The sequence below is a fragment of the Balaenoptera physalus genome, assembly GCF_965194825.1.
Source record: "Balaenoptera physalus genome assembly, chromosome: 17".
Classification (NCBI taxonomy): Eukaryota; Metazoa; Chordata; class Mammalia; order Artiodactyla; family Balaenopteridae; genus Balaenoptera; species Balaenoptera physalus.
In genome coordinates, this window is record NC_138895.1 from 18,597,629 (window position 1) to 18,616,032 (window position 18,404).

Below are 18,404 nucleotides of genomic sequence, written 5' to 3' on the forward strand. Positions count from 1 at the left end.
CATTTTCTAGCTTTTAACAGGAAATCATTACCTTTAAATGTAAACAAAGCTAGTAATCGTAAGGCACATGTAAGGGCTATGCGCAGACACCACTCCTGTTAATCTTAACTTCTCTTATTAAACCCTAGAGTTACTCCCTCATCTTTCTATAGACATTAACATTAAGAGAAGCCCCTGTGATTGGAAACTGCTCTGTGCCACACCTGAAGGTCCAAAGCCTGCATGTGGGATGGAGGTGGAGATGGGGAGAGGAGAAAACATGGAAGCAGTAAACGAAAGAAACTTGTTTCCAAGCCATTGGGGTTAACAAAAGCTCAAGTGTAGCCTAAAATGCAGCTTAGAAAAGCTAACAAGGAGGAAACTCAAGTTAAAAGGTGGTACTAACATTAGATAATATGCACCCTATTTCATCTATTCTAAGATGTACATTTTTTTCTTAATATTCCTAAATGGGGATACATGTCTTTCAACTAATGGTGTATCATAGTTTAACTGCCAGAAGTTTCATTCTTCCTCTTGTACATAAAATTGCATATTAAGGGCTCTGATGCTACGGTTAAAAAATACATATACAATTTAACCCATTATTTCCCATTCTTATTTGAACAAAAAAATTTTTTTAAACCTAACACCGAGAAACCTCTTATGGAACTAACATTTCAAGAAACTCACTTTGTAAACAAGTGGCTTAGAGTGTTTCAAAATCTAGATAACCCACCATTTAAAAATGAAGTACTATCTAAAAGTTTTCTAAATATTAATAAAAATGACAGTTGAATTTGGAGAAGAAAAAAAAAAAACCTGCTAAAATACATGAATAACCCCACAGCTCCCTAATCTCTAAGGTAAATTCGTTTTTCCTTTAAAGAGAATATAAAAGGAAACCCCCATGGAGAAGGGATGCTTTAAAACCTCTCAAGCAGGAATGACAAGACACTTACCCTCAAGCAGGAATGACAAGAGGGCAGAAACACAGAGAGGATTTAGATACTTCAAAAGGGTATTCTAAATTTAACTCACATGATTTTTCTTTCTGGTCTTTTCCCCCCTTCTCCATCAGACACAGAATCTGTAGATTAGTAAAGGAGAATAAGAGGAAAAGTCCTGAAAATTCTACTGGTAATCTAGTCCTCCTTCAACCTCGGCTTTATGATAGGAGAGCTCTGGTTCCTGGAAATCCCCTAAAAGAGGCTGGCAGGGTGGAAGCCAGCGGGGGGGGGGGGGGGGGGGGGGAACGGGACAAGGGAGCCATAATGCTGATTCCTGGGTCTTTCCACTGTGACATCTAGAAACAATAATTTCTTGTACACTTTTGCCCTGTGCGTGCTTACAGGAATAAAATTCAGATTATTTAAGAACATCTGCAGAAATTTCCTGTTTAAGAAATATGAAACAATGTCTGACTTCTATTATCAAATTATTTTCCAATCTATTACTAAAACGTTCCCTATAACTTCGTAATAGAAAGCATTAAGTCCTTTCTTCAAATAAATTATATATTAAAATAGCTTCTCTACCCAAACTAAAAGAAGAACTATACCTGGAATAATTCTGAAAAGTCCTACCTTTTCTTTGCAGCTGGAAAGCATGCTAATAATGCTAAGACAAACTGATTGGACTGAGAGCGCTGGGGACCAGTCTTCTGTTAGAATGGATAAACAGATATGACCATTGCTATAAACATGAGGATGAACAGGAATATTTTCACCAGTAAACATGACCTAAGAAAGAACAAAATTCCATTAACACTCAAATATTCTGTATTACCAAAAAATAAAATGTTCTCCAGGTAAGTTAATATTTTAAAAACCAAATTAAAAACAAATAAAATCAATGCCAGGAACAAGATAAACAACTGCTTTGTTCTTATCAATTCAATAAGTACTGGTTTCACTATATGAATGACCATGTAGTAGGAAAAAACTCCAGATTACCTATTTTATATTTCAGCTATTTTTCACAAATTCCTTTTAAAAATTTCTAAATTACCATGTATTTTTAGACTAGTGAAAGACAACTATATTTACAAGAATGGTTTTTCAAATTACTCATTGTTCTCTGCAAACAGAAATCAAATACAGTAAAATTTCAAATGAAAGTATTCAACTTTAGGACAATATGAATTACACGCGGTAGGAACACCACTTCCACCTATAACAATGTTATTACCTAAGGTGCTATATGCAAAAAGAAATGACTGCTACATCTTCCACCTCATCTAAACTCACACTTCCATTATGATGGGCACAAACTACCACTTATTAATCAGCAAATATCTATGTGCTTAGATGAAAAAACAAAGGTTGAATGAGTCTCCCAATTACTTGCTGTTTTTTCTCTGCCTTTTCTTTTACTCAGTTCTTCTACGTTTTCCCCTTTCTCCATCTTGCCTCAGCACTGTTTTGAAAGGTAATAAATCTATTATTTCCTTCCTTTGCCCTAATAATTCAATGTCTCAATAATACTGTTTCTTAAACATATCTACCTAAGCATCTGAATAGGCAGGAGAGTAAATTCATACATCCTGAGGAATCTGTAAGCATAGCCCAAAGTAGGTCAAAGTAGAAGTCTCATATTTAAGAATGCTTAGATATATGTTAGTTCATAATAAATTATTTACTTTGATATAAAAATTAATCTGTCAATCTTTTAAGTGAATTTTATACTGCAGTATAATATATAATTTTTATTGTTGCTTAGGAGTAATTCCTATTTCCTGATCTGGCCCTTAAAAAAAAAAAAATCACCTGGAGAGCTGGCTAAAAATACAAATTCAAGAGCCCCACTTTCCCAGATTCTGATTCACTAGGTATGATGGCATTTTTATAAAACTCATCAAATATAAACCAATAGTTCCCAAACTAGGCTTACAGTAAGTATATCTTAGCCCTGCAAATTACCTCACACTCAGATATAGAGGAATCTTAGTAAGGAGAAACCCTACCTTAAGTGATGACAAACTGATGAAATATATTGCTCTAGGCATAAGCCCCCTTTTTTCCTTTATAGAGCAGAAGACAGCCAGTGAAATAGGGGTGGCCAGAATAAGGTATGCCATATTTTAATATGCGATATGCTATGGGAAACTACCATAAGCTAGGTTTTGCTTTTATTTTTAAATTTCTACCTACATATCTGGTTTTATTACAATTTTACAAATATTTACATTTAACAAAGCACTCTTTCATATACGTAAGAGTTCTCAAATATTTCAAATATACTGCTAACATATGGGCCTCATTTCCTTGGCTGAAGCTAATATGAGACAGGAAGAGGAATTTTTTTCTCAAAGGAATGACTTCATACACTTGTGTTTCTTTTTTTTTTTCCTTTAAATTCTGGTGATCCACCCTCCATTCCCATGAAAAAAGAGCTAAAGTAAAGCTGAAAATTAAAAGTAAAGTCTTATAACAAGAGATATCATCAAGTGGCTTGTCCGGCCCAACTGCAGAAGACCCCCCAAAGACTTCGGCACAGCTGTGTTTGAAGCACCATTTATATCAATTATATCTATCAGAATTAGTGCCTTTTTCGTCATTTTTTGCTAAAAAAGTACTGCTCTGCAAAGGGAAATGACTGCTTAAAGGTCTTGCAGCTCCATGAGTCTATCCACAATTATTTTTTAATTTTTTTATAAATGTGAACTACAGTTTATTATATTATATGCATTTGATATTCCCACAATGTGTTGTGGATGTCTAGAGTGGGAGTTTACAAATCTCACAGAATACGCATCTGCTTTGGGGTGTTCATTCTGCCACAAAATGCCATTTGACTAATAGGATATTTTCATGAAGAACACAAGCAGTGCCCACGAGAGCTTACTCCCTGGCCACAATTATTTTTAAAGGCTATTTCTTTTCCAGTAAGGTCTTTTTTAAAACAAGTCATGTAGAACAGTGCTCTGGTGCCAGAAAAGTAAGAACTGCCAAGTTATCTCTTTTGGCACAAATGAAGCAATGTATCAACAACCATCAAGGAAAATACACAGACAGCCAACCAAAAGGTTATCACGAGATGCTTTGACTAGCCAATTCACAAAGCAGAAGGAAAGCAGTATTCTTCTTGGAGAGAAATGATTATAAACTAAATCACTTGGTCTGAGAGCCAAGAAGTATGCATGAACCAAAAGTAAAGGAGAAGAGAAGAGAAAGAAAGGGGATGAGGAGCAGTGGAAGACACCTACAGCAGAAGCAGCAGACATTCTATAAGCAGAGAAGAGAGCCAGAAATCAAGGAGAAAGAAACAGTTTTGAAGTTTGAGGGGACTGAAATAAAAATAAATTAGATCTTAATAATGCTTAAAATAAATTAGATCTTAATAATGCTTAAAAAAAAAAAAAAAAGCAGGGGCTTTTAAACCTGCTGCATTCAGAGCAAATGCAACCAGCCTAAAACTTCTAGCAACCAAAAACAGGGGAACTAACTTGTTGTACATGGTACAGGTAACCCCTAGAACCCAACCTGGCAGATAGAGAATTTTAGAAGTTTGTCTAAACATGGACAGGCTCCATCCAGGATTTCCTGAATTCCATTCAGGAATTCAGACGAATTCCTGAAATATAAGAAAAAATTTTTTTCAACAGTTTATTCATGTAAAGGCTGGTAAGCAGTCTGCACAGTTTTGATGCAAACTTTGCTATTCTGGTTCTCCGCATGTGACAGAAGAGTAACCAATACTGAATTTCTTCAAGACTACACTCTTTTTTTTTTTTAAATAAATTTATTTATTTATTTATTTTTGGCTGTGTTGGGTCTTCGTTGCTGCACGCAGGCTTTCTCTAGTTGCAGCAAGCCAGGGCTATTCTTTGTTGCGGTGTGTGGGCTTCTCATTGCGGTGGCTTCTCTTGCTGCGGAGCACGGGCTCTAGGTGCACAGGCTTCAGTAGTTGTGGCACGTGGGCTCAGTAGCTGTGTCTCGTGGGCTCTAGAGCGCAGGCTCAGTAGTTGTGGTGCACGGGCTCAGCTGCTCCACAGCATGTGGGTTCTTCCTGGATCAGGGATTGAACCCGTGTGCCCTGCACTGGCAGGCAGATTCTTAACCACTGCGCCACCAGGGAAGTCCCAAGACCACACTCTTAACTATCCTCGTTTATTTAATATGCAGTACAAGCCAGAGGAGGAAATGCACATTTCAGTTTTTTTAATACAGCCAAGTAGGCTCTGAAAACTTAAAAGACTTGAAGCTGTTTCCAGAGTTCAAAAACCTTTCTGGGGGGGAATCGCAAATAGCTGATAAACTATCCAAAACAGATGTGACAATATAACTGAATACGATGAATTTGAAACCAAAGGGAATAAAGAATTTTGCTAATTTATTTTTTAAACAATTTATTCAGATTCAAAGTAGTCACATAGATTGAACAGCGACCAGAGACTGCACACATTCCCCACTGCATAAACCATACTGAGTAAAATGGAATTACAGATTTTTAAGAACAAGCTATTTTAAGAACAAGCTATTAAATGGAAAAAAAGTCACAATTTTAGAAAAGGATGTTAAATCTAATGCATGTGAACCACATCTTAAGTTCTGAGTCCTCATATGTCTCTAAATTTCCAAATATCCCCCATCAGTGTGGCTCAAGTTCAAGAACAGGTGAGATGTGAGAAGGAACTATGCTCAAGACCCATATCATTTTGGAGGTCAGTTCGCATGTCCCACATCCAACCTAAAATTTTAAGCAAGCCAACCTCTGGGTAACCTTTAGGTACTAAAAAATCTAAACTGAAAGCCACCAACAGTGACAATATAAAGGATGGATATTAGCTAACTGTTTCTAACGTGAAATTCATGGCAATCATACCTGAGGACATCCAAAGATCAGGCTCAGTACTGTGTGACCTCACAGTATTGAGATCTTAGCACAATGAAGGCATACTAATGTGTTCAGACCAGTGCTCTGGAAGTGATTAGAAAGTCAGACACCTAATATGGTATATCAAGCTAGGTGCAAATACAATATACACAGAATGAGCAATACATAACAGGCTACAGTTATAAAGCCAATCTACAATATAGATACCAAGATTTCTACAGGGACAATATGAGGGGATGTTTTCTCTGATTAAAATTGTCAGTAGATGACAATATCTAAAGGGCAACTATAAAAACTGAATATACAAGCAGAGAGTTTAATAAACTAAATCAAATATCTCATTATGAATAATATATATGACATAGGTAGTCTAGAATAAATGATAACTACTTGACAGAAGTGATTGGGGATAAGAATTTTAGCACAGTTCTCAATTCAGTTCTCCCCTTTTAGTCATCTAACATGTATCAGCAGCATGAATACTGATAGCTTCCCCAAAGCAGGGAGAATCAGACCACGAACAAAAGGATGAGGACACTATGAAAATAAGTTGTGGATCTCTGCAATGAGGGAATTTTAAGCAACACAACTAAAGGGTTCGTGTTAAAGGGGCATGAATAGGAGGGGGAACAGGGGTGAGGGGAAAGTGATTACTCTTCTGCCCCAATGTTTCTAAAGCTTTATAATCAAGGCAAGTATAATTTTAGCATCTTTAAAATAAGTCCAAAATATTGCCACCTTCCACAACCTCCACTGCTACCCTTCTGGTACAAATCACCATCACCTCTCACCTGGATCACTGCAAGAGGGGCACCCTTGTGCCTCCAGAAGTCAATGTGCCACATAACAGCCAAGTTTCTCCTTTTAATTTTAAGTAGGAGCATGTCGTTCCTCTGCTCAGCATCTTCAAGGGCTTCCTACCTCATTGAGAGTAAAAGTCAAAATTCTTACGATGGGCTATAAATGTCCTATCCAATCTCTAATGGACCTTCCAGCCCAAATTCTCTCTCTGACCTAGGCCCTACTCTCCTCTTCTTGATTATACAACACTCCAGGGAACCACTTGGCATGCTCCAGATTCAGGACCATTGCATTTTGTCTTCACCTGCCCTTTCTCTCACCCCTTTCATGTGGCTTATGCACTCAACTCTTTCAGATCTCTGCCCCAATGTCACCTTCTCATGACATCTTTCCTGCTCACTCTACCCAATGCTGCAACACCCTGACTCCTCTTTTCTACTTTTTTTCACCATCTTCCATACTATATATATTTTGCTTTTTGTTTACTGTCCTTCTCTTTCTACAAGAATGCAAACTCCACATAAGGAGGGTTTTTGGAGGGCCATTTTGTTCACCACAGAATTGCCAACACCTAGTAAAGTGTTTGTCTTATGATACATGCTCAATAAATACTTACAGAATGAATGAATAAATGTCTATCTATCCAAATACTAAACAGATTACTGGCTTTTTAAAGTCAGGCCCAATTCCTTTTTAATTTTTGTACTCTCTGCCATCTCTAAAGTACACAGTTCATGCTCAATACATGTTAAATTAACCAACCATTTACCTGTATCCTAGCATAAGGAAACAAAATCCACTATATAGAAAGAATTTTATTTTCTGTATGGCTGCTGGGAAGTGCACATTACTAGAAAACAGTGATGAAAAGGTACCTCATCTCTGCTCCCATTTTAACTGAGAAAGTTTTTTGTTGCTGTTATTGTTTCTTTTAAAGCAAATGATTGGGCCAAACACCATGTTTTACATAGGTAGCCTTTTCACTGTAAAGTGAGATACATATGAAATTAATTATAACTAGTAGAAGAAAATAACACAGCCTATAAATTTTATGTATAGTCTTATAGATCTCATTTACAGATAAAGATCTCACTGACACAAAATTAATAATTTCACAATGAGATGCTTATTCTACGGATATGTCCTCAAATTCTACTCTTGTAAGTAGTGGTAAATTTAGTACTGCTTATTGCATAGGAAAATGAAAGACTAATTACCTAACAAGAGCCAATGCTTCCACATCTGAACAAATAAAATCTTTGGTGAATGGGGAATTTTACTGCCCTTATCCAGAGCAATGCAATGGACCTTTGGAAAGTTTTAGTTATCCGAAAAATCTTGAAATCTGTATGTACAACAAGCTTTGATTACTGGACATGTTATAATTATTTTATAATCATACAGATGACGTGATTAATAGAATTTAAAAATAATTTAAAAGTATTACTGGACTCAGAGTGGTCTGTTATTTTCTCAATCATGGATATTAGAATATTATATATATATATATATATATATATATATATATATATATAAATATATAAATTAACTGATGTTAAAAACTCATATTCCAAAAGATTGGGAACAACCCCCCTAGGGTTTCCACATCATTCTACATGTAATCTTTCACTTTCAGAGATAACATTACTTAATGGCTACATTAATAAAGTATGATGCAAATATTACTACACAGTAGAAGGCATGGAGGTAATGTGTGGCTAAAATGCTTCAGTTCAGACTCAACCATAAACGGACTGGACTGCTAAGCTTGATTTGACTCCACAGGAAATAAGAACCATCACAGGATTTACCAAGAAGGGTGGGGATGGTGGTGGTGGATGTATGTGCGAAAACCAATGAGGTAACTGCACCTTCAAATAAATCTAACAGCACTGTGAAAGGACGGCTAGCAGTGGAAACAACTAGAGGCTATTTTGTAATAGTCCAAATAAAAGCTGAACGCTTGGACCACACAGCACTGATGATAAGCTAAGAAAAGTGGTGGACTGCCTTAAGTCTGTGAAAGGATCTGAAAAACTGCATTTAAGAGCGAGGGAAATGAAATAAATTTAACATGAGAAGTTAGGTGGACAGAAACCCAAGAAAAAATTCTTTTTTTATTTTATTTTGTTATTAGAAAAAACTGAGTTCAGCTGTGTTAAATGTGGACATCTGGAGGTGTTCAAGTAGAGATGTCCAACAAGGGTGTGAAATTAAACCTCAGAAAGAGATTGTACACAGAGTTGGAGATCTGGGAGTTAGTGGCTTAAGATGGTTAAAGACTTTAAAAAGTGAAGAGAACAAGGGAGCACTGAATAAAGAACCTGGAGGACGGGACTTCCCTGGTGGTCTGGTGGTTAAGAATCTGCCTTCCAACGCAGGGGACACGGGTTCGATCCCTGGTTGGGAACTAAGATCCCACATGCCGTGGGGCAACTAAGCCCACGTGCCGCAACTACTGAGCCCACGCTTGTCACAACTAGAGAGAAGACCACGTGCTGCAACGAAGAGCCCACATGCCACAACTAAGACCCGATGTGGCCAAAAATAAATAATTAATTTTTAAAATATTAATGTCAAAAAAAAAAAAAAAAAAAAAAAAGAACCCGGAGGACACAAAAATCAGACCAGCAAGCAGGAGTAAAACCAGGGAAGGAGGATAAAAGGAATATGAGATAAGATGATAGAATTTATTACAAAGGTTCTTACGGAAATATTAAAGATGAAATTCAACTGATGGTTAAGCTTGATATTTGATTTAGAACTAAAAACTGAGAGTTTAGAGAACACTTTTCACTTGGTTTCATGTTTACAGAAATATTATTTCCCTCTGATGAAAAATTTGTGAGTTCCCAGAGTAAGCCTTCTCCAATAGTCCCCTAGGCAAAGTTCCTGAGCTGGTGAGTTGTATTCTTCCTTCACATACCTTCAACGAACTTAGGTTGAAGGTGACAAGTGGATACCTCACTGCCTTCAAGCAATAACAGTAAGATGATGCTGATAAGCCGAAAGGCAACAACAGAAAATGAAGATCATTTTCTGAAAAGAAGGAATACATTTGCTTTGGTTTTTGATTACAGTCTACACATGGTTATTATAGAAGCCTAGAGGTCATGACAATACATACGTCTCTGCCTTATTTTTATGAAAAAGATAAAAAGGAGCCCCCAACCTCTTAATTTTCTGCTCACATGGAAACTTCAGAAATCAAGGAGTCCGTTTCCATTTAATTCTATGCCTTAAAACAATCATCTCTTTATCTATAGCACAATACAATAACTGACTTCCATCTATACTCCTACATGGCTAAGAGAATTGATTAAGCTGTTTGGTATATTCTATTTAAAGTAGCAATGAAATATGATTTTCCTCAAAAATAGCATATTTTAGCACCTCACATGTTGAATTTCAGGTTATTTGGGAAATTTCACTATCCACAACACCTCATTATCTAACAATGCTACACAGAGTTGGGCACTGTCTTATCATTTTGCTACTAGTAACTCATTACCCGTCTTACCAAGCCAGAAATCTGGAATTCATCCTAGAGTCTCCTTTTCTCTAACCTCCAAGGATTAATCATTCACCACAGTTAAGCAACTCTCAAAATTTTTTCTCTACCACCATTATCCCTTGTCCAAGTTTTAAGACATTAACTAAATTGACTCTGCCTCAAATTATAATGATCAGATTTGGGGCTGATGTCTAGATATTTAACATCTTGTAATAATATATTCTGCCCTTGCAATACTAAAAGGCTGCAAAAGACAGCATGCCAATGCGAAATCAAAGAAGTGCTCCTTCCCAAAAAGCACTTGCCTCTTAACGATGTCATTCTATCATCATCTTATCTAGGAAGACGTGCCTCCATATTCCAAATGCTAAGTTCTCCCACAACCCATGGGCCTGTGTTAGATTTCCATCCCTTTTTTCTGCTTAACATGAATGGATAAGAAACAGTCTTAAGTTTTCAGAAGTACAAAAGCAGCAAAGCCCTAATCTCAATAAGGTAAAATGTTCATATGATCTTCATTATATTATAAATAAGATAAAGGAAAAAATCTATTCACATAATTACAATGAATTTCTTTTATAAGTTTTTACTTAGTCAAAAATGGCTAATTTAGCATTTTGCTATAATCCAAAAATACAATAAAAATTTAAAAAGCAAAACAGTTACCTGAGGAGAGTCAAAAGGATATCGACTACTAAACTTAAATAGAAGTTGAAATTTTTCCCCTTCATATAAGGTACCTGGTGCACCTTCCATATCTACAATCCACCTAGAATAGAAAAAAAAAAAAATTAAACTTCAGTTATAAAGGACTGGGGTGAGAAGGAGAAAAGAGAACACCGAGTATTCCTCTATGCCAGGCACTGGGACAAGAGTCATTCGCGTATACCAACACACTTCATCCTCCCAACAATTATAGGAGTAGGTATTAATACCCCTGGCCCTATTTCCTTCTCTGACACTCCAGTTAAATAGCTAGATCAAGGTGAGATAGCTAACAAAGGACAGAGCCAAATTTTAACCCAGGTCTGGAAAAAAAACCAAAATAAAACCCAACTTAGGTGTGCTGAAACCAAAGCCTGCACTCTTCCTACTCAATTTATGCTACCTTATTTTTTCAGACTATCTTTACAATTATGGAAAAGATTTTATAGATAATATCAAACTAATCAATTGCCTTTCTGATATCAATTATTTTAGAAGCTATGAGAGAAATCAGTATCAGCAATGACTACAGAGAACTGTAGCTATCAGACCAATTTTCAATTTTCTCATCAGCATTCTAGAGAAGGTTAAACAGGAAAAATGAAGCTAACTTGACATCAGGACACTTACTCTGATAGCTAGTTAAGGCTCTAGAAGGCCCTTCCTTTGTCTCTCATTACGTTTCAATTGTTTAATAAAACCCCAAATAGATTTCTATGGCATCTATGTAAGCTTACTTTGTTTTCATATATAACAATCATGAATATAAATCTGTTTATAATTATATTCTTATAACAAGAACTATCTCTTGTTCTTTAGAAAAAAAAAAGTGCGGGTAGAGGAGTAGAGATTATTATGACAAAGATGATGGGGCAGAATTTAGAAGCAAAATGAGTTCCTAATTATATCCATGCCACTTATAATTATTGTATACCTGGTCAATTCCTTTCATCTTATACTTTTCAGGTATAAAAACTTATTTTAAATACAGGGAAACAAAAGGAGGATTGAGGATACACTGTTGGCGTTCTGTTGAGCACCTCACATATTATGGACTTAGGAATATGTAAAATAATAAATGTGCCTACTCTCTGAAAGCAATCAGGCTGAACACACATAAACCCTTAAGAACATGGCTATTCATTTTCACAGTGTACGCTAAATACCTTACATGGTAATAAAAGATGCAACCACAGACCCAAGAGGCAATATTTTACAGTAAAATTAAACAGATCTGTCCCTTAATTAGCTGTGGGGCCCTGAGTAAGCTGTTTTACCTCTCTTGTTTTAAGTACTTCCATTGTAAAATAGGTATTTTTAAAATTAACTGCTAAAGTTAAAAAAAAGTCACCTCGAAGTGTTGTTGGAAAGATACATCACGTTACATATGCAAAAAACCTAGTACATTCCTGACATCAGAACCAGTACACAGTAAATAAAATACAATGCAAAAGCTGCATTAAAAAAACAAAAACAAAAAACCTATTCTCTTTAAAACTAGGTCCTTCCTCCTAATCAAACTTATAAGCTTTTGCACAGCACAGGAAACCATCAACAAAATGAAAAGACAACCTACAAACTGGGAGAAAATATTTGCAAACAATGAGACGGACGAGGGCTTAATTTCGAAAATATACAAACAGCTTATACAACTAAATATCAAAAAAACAAACAACCCAATCAAAAAATAAGAAGACCTAAACAGACATTTCTCCAAAGAAGACATACAGATGGCCAACAGGCACATGAAAAGATGCTCCAAATCGCCAATTATTAGAGGAATGCAAATCAAAATTACAATGAGGTATCACCTCATACAATGAGAATGGCCATCATCAAAAAGTCTACAAACAATAAATGCTGGAGAGGGTGTGGAGAAAAGGGAACTCTCCTACACTGTTGGTGGGAATGTAAATTGGTGCAGCTGCTAAGGAAAACAGTATGGAGGTTCCTTAAAAAACTAAAAATAGAATTACCATATGATCCAGAAATCTCACTCCTGGGCATATACCCAGACAAAACTATAATTCAAAAAGATAGACGCACCACTATGTTCATAGCACTGTTCACAACAGCCAAATATGGAAACAACCTAAATGTCCATTGACAGATGAATGGATAAAGATGTGGTACATATACACAATGGAATACTACTGAGCCATAAAAAATAACGAAATAAGGCCATTTGCAGCAACATGGATGCAACTAGAGATTATCATACTAAGTGAAGTAAGTCAGAAAGAGACTTTTATGTGGAATCTAAAATATGGCACAAATGAACCTATCTACAAAACAGAAACAGACTCATAGACATACAGAACAGACTTGTGGTTGCCAAGGGGGAAGGGGGAGGGAGAAGGATGGACTGCGAGTTTGGGGTTGGTAGATGCAAACTATTACATTTAGAATGGATAAACAACAAGGTCCTAATGTATAGCACAGGGGACTACATTCAGTATCTTGTGATAAACCATAATGGAAAAGAATATTAAAAAAAGAATGTATATATGTGTATAACTGAGTCACTTTGCTGTACAGCAGAGATAGGTACAAAATTGTAAATCTACTATACTTCAAAATATATATATATATATATATATATATATAAAACCAAAAAAAAGATGTACATATATACAATGGAATATTACTCAGCTACGAAGAAGAATGAAATATTGCCATTTGCAGCAACATGGATGGACCTAAAAATTATCATAGTAAGTGAAGTAAGTCAGACAGAGAAAGACAAATATTATATGATACTTCTTATATGTGGAATCTAAAAAAATAATACAAATCAACTTACTCACAAAACAGAAACAGACTCACAGACATAAGAAACAAACTTACGGTTACCAAAGGGGAAAGGGGAGGGGAAGGGATAAATTAGGAGTATGGGATTAATAGATACACACCACTATATATAAAATAGATAAACAAGGATTTACTGTGTATAATAGCACAGGGACCTATATTCAGTATCTTATAACCTACAATGGAAAAGAATCTGAAGCTGTACACCTGAAACTAACACAACATTGTAAATCAACTAAAGTTAAATTTAAAACAAACAAACAGGGACTTCCCTGGTGGTCCAGTGGTTAAGACTCCATGCTTCCACTGCAGGGGACACAGGTTCGATCCCTGGTCAGGGAAGTAAGATCCCGCATGCCGTGTGGTGCAGCCAAAAAACAAACCAACAACAACAAAAAAACCCCACCACCACCACCAACCAAAAAACAAAACCCACCAAACTAGGTCCTTCCTAGCCATGAACATCCCTTTTTACCCCCACCTCCCACTCCCACCTACTATGCTGGGGTAGTCCAAGAAAAAAAATCACAGGACTTCTTGGTGCCCTTTCGTTCTGTTTATAAGGCAATTCTTAGGACACATAATGTACCATAAATTGACATGTGACCTATCCAAGCATAGCTCTTAAGTAATAGCTAAGAGACACTTTGCAATATGTGGGTGAGATAGGTCAAAGAAGGCATACTTCTCAACATCGTGCAAGATAATTTAAAATAACATTTTGCTAATTTAAAAAGTAACATATGTTCACTATAGAAAATTTACATAAGCATAAATAAAACAAAAATCACCCAAAGACAATCACTGTCAAAGTTTTTAGGGTACATTTCATTCTAGTCATTTTGCAGTTTCTATATCAATGGACTCCAAGTCCAGTAGAGTTGCATTAGGTGCACACTTAAATTACATTACATTCAAATCATCAGTGTTCACAATTCCAGTCATGAGCACACATGCCCCAGAGTAAGGATGATGGGAGAAGTCTCACTTCTTAACCTCCTGTGAATAACCATTGTTCTGTGATTCTAATGTTTAAAACAGGTATTTTTCACACATTCATGGCTCCTAATCAAAGAAACAGCCATCTATGCCACTCTGAAGGAAAAACTAGCTTTGTTGGGTATATTAATACAGGATATATACCAATATAGCCTCTCTCAAGGGATGTTCAAAGACAATTATGACTACACAAAATTTTTGCCTTACATGATATGACGTCTGTGGGCTGTAACTCAAGGGGTGCCATTTTACTTTACTACATTGAGAAACCATTTCCCTATTTAATTAGTTCTAAGTCAATCTTTCTGTAACTCTGTTCCTTCCTTAGGACAGCATATAGGTTGATTTATTAGGTCAAAGGATATGATATGCATATTTTTCAAGGTCTACGTGCTACCAAACTGTCTTCCACAAAGCTTAACGTGCTTTCATCATCTTCCTTTCCCATATACCCCATCCCATATAAGCCCACTTAAACACCAATTTTTTTTTTTTTCTTTATTTTGGCCGCACTGCACGGCTTGCAGGATTTTAGTTCCCAGACCAGGGACTGAACCTGGGATCTGGCAGTGAGAGTGCCGAGTCCTAACCACTGGACTATCAGGGAATTCCCCAAGTAATAAATAATTTCTTCAGAATAGGTCAGTAGTTACATCAGGACATTGCTTTTTGCCCTATCTCTGACTGCTTTGATGTCTATCTTTTGCTTCAGCTTCTGCCGTGGCCTGATTAAAGAAACTAAAGAATTGAATAGGAAAAAGTATATATACAATAGTATTTTAAAATCAGTGTTTATTTCCTGTTAATTATATGCGTCTCTTTCAACTAGATTAATATTTGGTTTGGATTTCCCTGGTGGCGCAGTAGTTAAGAATCCGCCTGCTAATGCAGGGGACACGGGTTCAAGCCCTGGTCCAGGAAGATCCCACATACCACGGAGCAACTAAGCCCCGTGCATCACAACTACTGAGCCCGCGAGCCACAACTACTGAAGCCCGCATGCCTGGAGCCCATGCTCTGCAACAAAGAGAAGCCACCGCAATGAGAAGCCCGTGCACCGCAACGAAGAGTAGCCCCCACTTGCCGCAACTAGAGAAAGCCCACGTGCAGCAAGAGACCCAACGTAGCCAAAAATAAAATAAATAAATAAATAGACTTATAAAAAAAAAAAAATTGGGGGCTTCCCTGGTGGTGCAGTGGTTGAGAATCTGCCTGCCAATGCAAGGGACACGGGTTCGAGCCCTGGTCTGGGAAGATCCCACATGCCACGGAGCAACTGGGCCCATGAGCCACAACTATTGAGCCTGCACGTCTGGAGCCTGTGCTCCGCAACAAGAGAGGCCGCGATAGTGAGAGGCCCGCGCACCGCGATGAAGAGTGGCCCCCGCTTGCCGCAACTAGAGAAAGCCCTCGCACAGAAACAAAGACCCAACACAGCCAAAAATAAATAAATAAATTTAAAAAAGAAAAGGTCCCTACTATCTAAAAAAAAAAAATTTGGTTTGTAATTCTTCCACTTTGGAGATAATGCTTCAAGTGGAAGGGGAGTCCTAAACACTAGACCGCCAGGGAATTCCCAAGATCTAATTTTTACAAGATTATTTTCATATCCTGGAAGATGGTCCAAAGATAATAAAACTTTTGTGGTTCATTTACAGTAAATTATTTTAAAAGAAAAATTCTTGCCTGCCAAATATCTCTAAGTGACAGGTTTATTCTGTAGCAAAGACGCTGTTATTTTGGTAGTTATACTTTCGGCTGCATTGGGTCTTCATTGCTGCACGAGCAGGGGCTACTCTTTGTTGCAGTGTGCGGGCTTCTCACTACGGTGGCTTCTCTTGTTGCGGAGCACGGGCTCCAGGCACTCGGGCTTCAGTAGTTGCGGCACGTGGGTTCAGTAGTTGTGGCGCACGGGCTTACTTGCTCCTCGGCATGTGGGATTTTCCTGGACCAGGGCTCGAACCCATGTCCCCTGCATTGGCAGGCAGATTCTTAACCATGGCACCACCAGGGAAGTCCCAGTAGTTATAATTTGTGGTAGAACTATCTATACAAATATTTCAATTTTAAAAACGTAAAATGGTCCTTTAACTTTTTATAAATCATTGTGTTGTGTAGTTCCTCCCCACCCCCAAAAAAGTAAAGGTTGAAAGTGGAAACGATTGGTACCTACTTCCTTGAAAACTATAGGGCTAGCTCTTATAGGATATTCTGAGGCAGGTTAACAAAGGTAAAGAGGAAAAAGATGAAAATGGAGTATAATCCACCTGTTTAATGATACAGAACAAAAAACAGTCACTTGTTTAATCATATAGAACAAATGCTTTATACTCTAAATGTGTGCTCCATTTTAAATTCTGTTTGAGATAAATGAAAAGTCAATTGAGAGCCATGAAAAGACATGGAAGAACCTTAAATGCGTATTACTAAGTGAAAGAAGCCAGTCTGAAAAGGTTACACACTGTGTGATTCTAACTATATGACACTCTGGAAAAGGGAAAACTATGGAGACAGTAGAAAGATCAGTGGTTGCCAGGGGTCGGTGGGAGGGGAGAGGAGGATGAACAGATGAAGCACAGAGGATTTTTCGGGCAGTGAAAGTGCTGTATGACACCATAATGATGATACATGTCGCTATACATTTGTCCAAATCCATAGAATGTACAACATCAAGAGTGAACTGTAACGTAAACTACAGACTTTGAGTGATTATGACATGTCAGTGTAGGGTCATCAGTTCTAACAAATGTGCCACTCTGGTGGGGGATGCTGATAAATTAGAGAGGCTATGGCATGTGTGGGAGCAGAGGGTCTATGGGAAATCTCTGTACCTTCCACTCATTTGGCAGTGAATCTAAAACTGCTCAGTTAACTGAGAACCCAGCAATGTTTTAAAGAGATCATTATAGAGCTAGATACTCTATAGTATCTATAGTATGTAGTAATACACACTACATTTTCTTTTTTTTCTTTTTTTCGGCTGTGCTGTACAGCATGGGGGATCTTAGTTCCCAGACCAGGGATCGAACCCATGCCCCCTGCAGTGGAAGCATGGAATTCTAACCACTGGACCACCAGGGAAGTCCCCCATACTACATCAGTATATCCATTCAAACATCAACATATCCTTTCCTCATATTCCTGTTCTTAAAGCTTGGCTCCTGTCTTAAGTACTGACTCAAATGTCAAAGTCAAAGGTAACCAAAATTGTTTCTTCTGAAAATAAATATGTCCCTGTTGTGTGAGCTTTGGTCACTTTTGCTCTTTGGACCCAGAATATCACTAAATATTTGAATTGTTAAATTTGTCCTACAAGTTGGTCTACAGTAAACTTTTTCTTGTTGGCTTCTACCCCTTTTACATTTTTGGAGTTTTTTTCTAAGGAGAGAGTCAATTGCTTAAAAATTTCCCATTTTAGAACATTACTCTTGTCTAACAGAATTGTTAAATCAAAGGAGTTGTAAGGACAGACCACACTGGGTTGTGAAATCTTAGGATGATACTCTTGAAAACACTTTAAACTAATTCAAATGCTCATTTTTAACGGAGGGGACCCATATCGCTACTCTTCTTGGCACATACCTGGGAAGAGACTTCTGCTCCACTCCCACGGAAGGAGCTAAATTAGAGAATACTTCTACGTCCTCCTTCTACCCTTCACTTTTTCATCCTCATGGAAAAGTTTCTTATCTATTAAATGAGAATGCTAAGAGTCTGACATTCATTTAGCTACCCTTCTGTAAAGAAAGCAACTACG

The 18,404-nt window shown here is 37.2% G+C and overlaps 1 protein-coding gene across 3 annotated transcripts in view; it reads right to left on the bottom strand.

The window, feature by feature from the left end:
* Positions 1-18,404, bottom strand: part of UBE2W (ubiquitin conjugating enzyme E2 W) — a 73,831-nt gene that overhangs the window by 15,267 nt on the left and 40,160 nt on the right. Inside the window, exons 3-5 of one of the 3 annotated variants that reach the window (XR_014255314.1) lie at positions 10,799-10,901; positions 1,566-1,721; positions 1,021-1,069 (exon numbers count right to left, since the gene is read on the bottom strand). Coding sequence is in view for 2 of the 3 variants with exons in the window: in XM_082432650.1 (XP_082288776.1) it covers positions 6,504-6,734; positions 10,799-10,901 (334 nt within the window). In the remaining variant the exon portion in view is untranslated. Of the gene's footprint in view, positions 1-1,020; positions 1,070-1,565; positions 1,722-3,528; positions 6,735-10,798; positions 10,902-18,404 lie in introns of those variants that run through there. The other 2 variants (XM_082432649.1, XM_082432650.1) reach the window with 2 other exon arrangements.